The sequence below is a fragment of the Centruroides sculpturatus genome, unplaced genomic scaffold (genome assembly GCF_000671375.1).
Source record: "Centruroides sculpturatus isolate CEXI.00-Female unplaced genomic scaffold, Cexi_2.0 scaffold93, whole genome shotgun sequence".
NCBI lineage: Eukaryota > Metazoa > Arthropoda > Arachnida > Scorpiones > Buthidae > Centruroides > Centruroides sculpturatus.
Genome location: NW_019384297.1, coordinates 992,275 through 1,001,032, shown reverse-complemented (window position 1 = coordinate 1,001,032; position 8,758 = coordinate 992,275). Strand labels below are relative to the sequence as shown.

The 8,758-nt window shown below is 35.2% G+C and overlaps 1 protein-coding gene and 1 pseudogene across 1 annotated transcript in view; one reads left to right on the top strand and one right to left on the bottom strand.

The window, feature by feature from the left end:
- LOC111626267 overlaps positions 1-8,758 on the bottom strand; it is a 68,808-nt gene that overhangs the window by 7,561 nt on the left and 52,489 nt on the right. The window contains exon 2 of the mRNA XM_023369616.1: positions 5,220-6,542. Coding sequence (XP_023225384.1) covers positions 5,220-6,450 — 1,231 coding nt within the window. The 5' untranslated portion in view covers positions 6,451-6,542. The remainder of the gene's footprint in view (positions 1-5,219; positions 6,543-8,758) is intronic.
- LOC111628962 lies at positions 1,848-4,492 on the top strand (annotated as a pseudogene).

Here is an 8,758-nt window from a genome sequence, read left to right as displayed (position 1 = left end):
ACTTTCAACCATCTGTCGATGACCGTTACGACTAAAAAAAAACTTCGCTAGGTCTTACTTTCAGGGGGAGGTCTTATATTTCGCAATTCAGCAAAATCTGTGCTAGGTCTTATTTTCTGCGGATGTCTTATTTTTGGGGAAACACGGTATGAACAAAGCATCTGCCTTACTGAAGCTTTTAATAAAATAAACACAAATTTTTATTCTTTTGAGATAGGAACATTAAATTCTAATACAGTAAAGATTCAAACTTCAAAATATATTTGAAAGAATAAAATTTAGTAATAACATCTTTAAATAAAGTTTAATGCAAATGATTACATATGCAACCTGCTAGCAATATAAATATAAATTTATAAAATTTTAATGTGTCTATTCAATCTCAAAAAATTTTCCTGAGCATTCTGGTTTCTTCTGACAATTTTTTGATCTTCCTAGTCTTAAAATAACCTATATTTTTTAATATACCATAAATTATTAAGTATTTAGATCTGCAGTTTTAATCAATATTTTAATTGTTAAATATGAAAAACTAAAAACAAAGACATATAAATTAGTTTTTATTTACAACTCCTTTGAAATATAATTATAAAAAATATTTAAAACAATTTTACTTGAAACCTTGAAAAACAAATAAAATTTTCCACTAAAACATTCTTCACAATCCCTATTATCAGTGGCGTGAGGTAACATTTGATGATAGGGAAGCTGTGACGGCCCTGGATACAGTCATTGGAAGCATTATACAATATTTTGGTGTGTGGCATCCAGGAACTAAACCATATGAGGTTGGTGCTTTGTAAAGTGCATGCACAAATGTGTATAATCTGGCTGCTTTACACCATTCAAATATTTTTGCCATGGAAGCTGTCCCATATTCAACAATACAGTGCTTCCATTGGGAATATGTATATACAAATTTATATTCGAATATACAATAGCAATTTTATCATTGTTTTTCACATGTAGTATAGAAATTTGTAATAAGATACATAATGTGGTTATAATAAAATATTAATTTTAAGTAATATTCAAAATATGTTAAAATATGAAAATAATCACACTATATCTATTTATATTTTAGAAAATACAAGAGAAGCTGTGCTTCCACAGCTTCCACATGGATGGCACGCCACTGCCTATTATTCTATTTATATTATTTTAAAAATGACTTTTTCAATTTGAAATTTGTAAAGAATAAATGCAGCTTTTTCTGAATTACTAATAAAGTAAAGATCACACTTTTAATAGTGAGTAAGGTTGGAGAAACAATAAAGGTTAAAGGTTAAACACTGAGTTAATGGGCCATCTTCAGGTGGAGTCAGAGAAAAGTAAAATGCCCTATTTCACTTTTATCTGTATATGGCTGAAAATGGCCCACTAACTAGCTGAAAACATTTCTTTTTTCCAACCTTATCCACTGTTAAAGTATATTGCTTACTGTGGTGATATTGGACCCTCTTGCCCTCCCTCTGGCAGTCTTGTCAGAGCGTGTAGTGATATCAGACCTTCTCATCCTCCCTCTCTGGGGGGTTTCGTCGGGGCAGATGCGATCCATCCATCGACACACGCTAACGAGGGGCCATTAAGACCGGGGAAGAAAACGCAGGAAGAAGAAATTTTTGAGAGAGGTTTGCGGTACACGGAGGTGTGTATGTTCGGTCCTCCAAAGTCAATATTCAAATCCAGAAAATGCACCGATGAGCATCGGTGCATTTTCTGGTTTTGAGAGAGGAATTCGGGACATGAGAGGGAGAGGGAGAAGGAGTGTGAAGTAGCGGTCCCTGAGAGTGAAATAAAGTTTTTTTTTTGTGGAAATATTGGACTGGTTAATTGGTGAGATGAACTGATGGGGCGGAATCTGCTGATTAAGAACGGGTTCCCTACATTGGCGCAGCCAATAGGATAGTGAAGTAAGATCGACAAGATTCAATCTGTGAAGAGAGTGATTATGAGCCAGAATAAGAAGAGTGGATCAAAACCAAGCTGAGTGGGTAATTGGGCACAGCACAAAGGTTTGAGTAATATACAAGGTTTACACCAGAGAAGAGGTAGGAAAATTTTGTACTTGTCGGAAATGAAATTCACAGCGGAATGCTAAGTGTAAAGGGACTTAAGAAGGAAGATCTACGGATCATGGCGGAAGAGCTTTGTGGCACAATAGACGACAATCTGAAGGTATCGGAGTTAAGGGAACTTATTACAAAAAGTGACGATTTTGCTAGTGACCCAGATTTTGTGCTGGAGATTTTAACCTCTACTGTTGCAGAAAGAAAATGGAAGGAGGAACAAGAGAGGTTAGAAAGGGAATGCCAGCACGAGTTAGAGCTTGCGCAGATTAACACTACTATTCAAAGCAGGGCGAGTAACAGTAGTCCTAGCCTTACGGACAGCCATCTGGGTGATGGGCCCGCTGAGAGTATTAAGAAATTGATTACGAGCATCAAAATGTTAACACTGCCAGTCCCAACTAAGTCCGAAAATTGGAACCTATTTTTCATATCTATAGAGTGAGCATTCCAATCAAAGAATGTGCCGGAAGAGATGAAAGCGGAGATAATGATCGATATTCTGGGAGAAAAGGCCTCAAACATTTTGATTTATATAACCGGAGACAAGTTAAAGGATTACTCAAGCGTGAAGAAATTAGTGTTATGAGAATACGAACTGTCTGCCCAATGCTGCCTAGAAAATTTTCGAAGTGCTAGATGTAGGCCCAACGAGACTCACATGCAATTTATGTCGAGAATAGCATCGTCTTGGGAATACTATTGCAAGTTGAGGAGAATGAAGGACTTGGGCACTTTAAAACTATTAACCGTGTCGGACAGATTATTTCAGACATTGGATGCCGATACGGCAGCCCATATAAGCATTCGTCAGGGTGAGGGGTGGTTTAACCCTATCAACATGGCGAGAGAGTGCAACCTATATTTCGAAAGCAAGAGAAAATCTCTAACTGAGACGTACAATGAGTTGCAAGGGTCGCAGCATCTTCCAGAGTGCCAGGGTACTGGCCAGGAGTACAGTCCCCCACCACTGAGGGATGAGGGACAGAAAGACACACTCAACTATCGTCAGGAAATAAAATTGAGGGGGTGCTTCATCTGTGGATCAACGCAACATATTTCTAGATCCTGCCTGCAGAAGAAAAGGGATACACCCATAAACGATAGTCACACTCAACCCTCGACCGGTCGGAGACAGAATGATGTCACGATATTGGAGAGTGTGAGGTCAGAACACTTTGAGGAAAAAATGAGCAGCCATTTGAAGTCAGGCCCTAGTATTCAATGTTTACAATACGTTACGGTCAACATAGGTGGGCAAGATACCGAAGCTATCATAGATTCAGGCACCCAAGTCCCAGTCTTGCGCCCTGAAGATGTTACCAATTCTAATGACGGGAACTGGGGAACAATAGTTTTGAGCTCAGCGTTTGGGGAAGAGATTAAGGCACGGACAGTAAAGGTCCCTATGGCTATTAAAGACCATTGCAACCAAACTTTATTATCCCCCTCACAGTGGTACTGACCGAGAAATTGAAGGGCCCTCGTCTTGTGCTGTCTGGTATTCTCAAAGTGTTGGAAGGACAAGCTGGTGTGTACAGACCTCCTCACCTTCGTAATCATGTAAGTGGAACAGGTAGTCGTGAACCAACTGATTGGGACCAAAACCGGCACTCAGATACAAGTGATCGATATACAGATCTTCACAATAAAGTATTGTTTGAGAGGACCGATAGTCATAATAGAAGCTATCCGAGCTCAAAAGATTCTAGTAGTCGGAAATACAGTGACCACGAAGATTCTGGAAATGTAAACAATTGGGAAAGCAGTCATAAGCGAGGAGAAGCAGATCTCTCTAATGTTAGAAAAAGAAATCTAAAAGTTTGCGCTGATAGCTACACGTCATACATGACAGACAGTGAATATGATCATAACTGGCGAGGTCCCCATGCTCCAAAAGATGCTCCAAGGAACCGCTGGTGCAACGGCATTCACGGAAGTAAAAGTGTCTGGAATCGTCGAAAGGGTAGTAGATGTTCAAAGTATGATGACAATCAGAACAGGCAAGATGAACAAAAGACCAATAATTGAAGTAAATATTTAGAGGGTCGAAGTAGGAGGTACGGCTCCAGCGGCCTCCGATCTCGTGATTATTGTCCGTTCGGCTGTGATCGAGGCAACACAGATTACATCGCAGTGTCAAATAAATACTCATCTTCCGCTGTTGGTTACAGAAGAAACAACTATGATGTTCAATATAAAGGAGACTATGGTGGAAGTTACGGTCCCGCCAACGACTGGTGGGGTAACTGAGAACTTTTGTAATGTGTTGACGACATAGGCAGCAGTGGACCCATTTTGGAGGAATTCACGATACTTCCAGTTCAACAGTGTATTTGTGACATTAAAAGTGACATTTGTTTCGATGTGTAGTGATGAGAACTATGAATATAATTTGTGTAAAAGGAAAATTATGTTGTGTATTGTCTGTATGAACTTTTTGTATTCTTGAGAAGCTAAGATTTATTGTAACCTTTATTTTTTGAAAATTGTAGTTCAGACCTGTGTTCGGGTTAACACCCTAACACTTGTCTTGCGGCGGGGGTGTGGTGATATCGGACCCTCTCGCCCTCCCTCTCTGCGGTCTTGTCGGAGTGTGTAGTGATATCAGACCTTCTCATCCTCCCTCTCTGAGGGGGGTATCATTGGGGCAGATGCGATCCATCCATCGACACACGCTAACGAGGAGCCGTTAAGACCGGGGAAGAAAACGCAGGAAGAAGAAATTTTTGAGAGAGAAATTTGGGACACAAGAGGGAGAGGGAGTGTGAAGTAGCAGTCCCTGAGAGTGAAATAAAGTTTTTTTGTGAAAATATTGGTCTGGTTAATTGGTGAGACGAACCGATGGGGCAGAATCTGCTGATTAATTAAGAACGGGCTCCCTACACTTACTTCATTAGATTAATTACAGTGACTAGTTGACTTTGCATATATTATACATTACTACACTAAAAAAATATGTTTTCTTTATCTTGCCAAAGGAGTACATAGAGCTCAAATAAGTTTAGATGGTAATATTGCATAATACATTTACAAATAATACTTTGAATTTTGTTTTTATGAATGTTAACATAAACATAATTTATCATATTATTTTTACAATGAATATATAATTTAAGAAAATAAGCTATATATAAAATCTGGAGNGGCTTGTTGGAATATTAGGAGTCAGGCTTGTTGGAATATTAGGAGTCAGGCTTGTTGGAATATTAGGAGTCAGGCTTGTTGGAATATTAGAAGTTAAAGTTGTTGAGATATTAGGTGCCAAACTGGTAGTAATATTAGATGTTAAACTGGTAGTAATATTAGAAGTCAAGTTGGCAGTTAAATTGGTTGTCAAACCAGCAGTCATATTTGTAGTATGTACTGTTGAAGGAAATTCTGTTGGTAGAAACTGAGATATAGGCAAATTTTTAGATCCATTAGTATTGAAAGCTCTTGAGCAGGATGAACTGGTTATGGAATCCAAAGAATAAATGCCATGTTTATTCGCTTTATGAGTTTTTAAAAAATATTTGTTACAAAATTCTTTATTACACAGTTCACAATAAGCTTCTGGATTAAATATTCGAAGACCTGTGCTTGTATTGGAATTTCCATTTGCTAAAGATGAATTTTGGGCGTGAGGTGAAACAGGAAAAAATAATGGTGTCATAGAATTATGAAACATGGGTAAAGGCAGTGAGATATTTCTTGACTGATTTTCTACTCCTTCAGATACAGCAACAAGAGGTGGAATATTTGGTAATGAAAATGGAGTGCTTTTATCTTCCTGAGAATTATTGTTAGAAATATTACCATATAACCACTTTTCATTAGAAAACTGTAGTGGACAATCATTAGGAGAAGAATTATCCTTTGCAAGATCAAAATTATTTTCTTGTTCATTTATTGAAGCAGATTTATTGAAAGCTTGTTTATGTAGTTGTTTTTCCAATAACTTCGAAACATGTTCTTCTTCAAGATGAACTCTGAGAATATCTGATGTCGAAAATGTTCTTAAACAATGCTGACACTGAAAATTACCCACATGATCTAACTGCTCTTTCTCACTACATTTTTCTTCTAATGTTACAGTATCTTCGGAATTATTGTTAACCAAATAATCTTCCTGATCATCATCAAAATTTGACAACAGAGTTGTCTGATACCTCAGTGGATTGCTCTGTTTGCGTCTCTTTTTTGCTCTTGGTTCGTTTAGATACCCTGTTTCACAGGAAGATGTACTTTTATTTTGGAATTCATTAATATTTGCTTCATCAAATAATTCCTGACTTTCCAAAAGTGGGAATGTGTTATGAGGTAGATTGTTTTGTTTGTAAGGTGAAATACTCTCTGTAATTTTGTAATTCCCATCCTCTTCTCTTTGATTTACTTCCATTTCAGAATTAAAAGGGGAAGTCAAATAAATTTTTTCTAGTGATCTAGATGTTATTCATGAGGACTGTTTTAAATGATGAAGTTTCATAGTACCTAAGAAACAAAAATAATAATTGAAGATATAATTATAAGTTAATAAAAATCATTTTTGAAATTCATAATTTATCAATGTAATTCACATCAAGTATAAATATGCTAGAGATTCATTCCAAAATAAATTAAATCTAAAACATAAATCTCACTTTAAGAAAATTTTATTAAAACTAACTCATATTTTTTAACTTGATAATATTCTTGTCAAAAAACTTTATATAATAGTTCAATAATTTCATAAACTAATAAAAGTAACATTCAAAATTATCATTTAATGATAAATTTTTAAAATAATCTAATAGAATTTAGTTTATTTCAGTCTGATGCATGAGTCATTACTAAACAGATTTATCTTTTATTTAAAATTTTAAATAAAATATTTTAAATTACAATAATATATTAATCAAGATATACATTTATAAAAGTTATTTTATTAATGTAAAATTAATAGCACCACTAAAAATAATTTTAAAAATTCACTACACAACATAAAACCTTAATAATTACAGTAAATAATTTATTTTAAATTTATAAACTTGACAAGTGTTTTTGATCTTAATTAACCAGAGTTAAAATGAAGGTTTTTGTTGTGCAGTAATTCATGTTTATCCAGTTGAGTAAAGAAGTTTTTTGAAATATAAAAAATTTAAATTTAGTTTAAATGTGACTATAGTATCTTAGTAAGTCACAATAAATACATTCATACAAAATAAAAAAAATAAAAGAATACAAGTCAAAATGGTAATTGCACTTCAATAATAATATATACAATGCATATGTTCATATATATATAATTCAAGGACAAATAATTTTAATGTTAAAGAGAATGATTAAGTTTCTACTAGGACATACTATGATTTTTATTGATAAACAATAAATAAACTTTCAAGGATTGGGAACACCACTGGAGCAAATGTATCTGTGCAGAGGGAAGGTACTTTTAGACTGACTAGATCAGTACAAAATATTGCCAAGATATATAAACATTTATTATATTATATATGTAAGAATAGTGATAGAAATAACAATAATATGCCAGCATTCATAACCGTCTTCAAATTATGGATAGAATGATAATGTTTTAGCATCTGTAACTGTCTTTAGTCCTCTTCGTGCCGTCTCCATCTGTCATCTCCCTTCCCATTCTCCCTCGTCTCCTCTGCAATCCCTTGTTTATTTTCTAGACAGTTTAGGAATTTTACTCATCTAACCCCCCATATACAGGATGTATCAGAATGACATTTTAAAAATTTGGGAGATTGTAGAGGATGAAATTTTGAACGTTTTGATATCAGAAACCTATAGCCGGAAATGTGATATAAAGTTCTCTAACACTTTGTACGTTCTATGCGGTCAGTATGCTGAATGAAACAGTAGAATACAGTATTTATGACAAGTTTTATTGACAAAACAGTAGAATCAAACTGTACATCGAATCAGTGGCTACACTACTTTAGAGTAAATGTTCAATGTGATGACCACTAACTTCGACTCACATTGACTGTATGTTTACAGCACAGTGCCAGTGGATGCAAGGGGTGACCTAAAGGATGATAAGCACTAAATACACAGGCTCAGTTAGACCACTGTAGTTGTGTGTTTACAGTTTTCCATCTGCAGCAATAACATGATGTCAATGAACATAAGGGTAGCTACCAAAGTGAAGGGCGGTCAAGCACTTCCTACCACTGTAGACACTTTAGTTCAAATTTCTGGCTATAGGTTCCTTATATCAAAATGTTCAAAATTTCATCCTCTACAATCCCCCAAATTTTTAAAATGTCATTCTGATACACCCTGTATACATATATATATATAATATAATATATTTTGTCGAATATCTGGTCTATTCATCTATAACTTCTGTTATAGATGAATAGACCAGATATTTGACAAAATTATATACAGAAATGTGTGCACACTTGCCAGCAGATACATACATGTTGGATTTCTTAAGGCTCAGAAATTTTCATAATGTTTTAACACTATGAAATATCCATATGTACCGTGTTTCCCCGAAAATAAGACAGTGTCTTATATTAATTTTTGCTCTGAAAAATGCACTAGGTCTTATTTTCAGGGAATGTCTTATTTTTTCCAGGAAGAAGAATTCACATTTATTATTGAACAAAAAAATTCCCAAGTCGAACTTAGATGAGTGACGTATATCCGGCGTGTCGAACTGTCGCCTTTTTATAGCGTCAACATCGGACTCG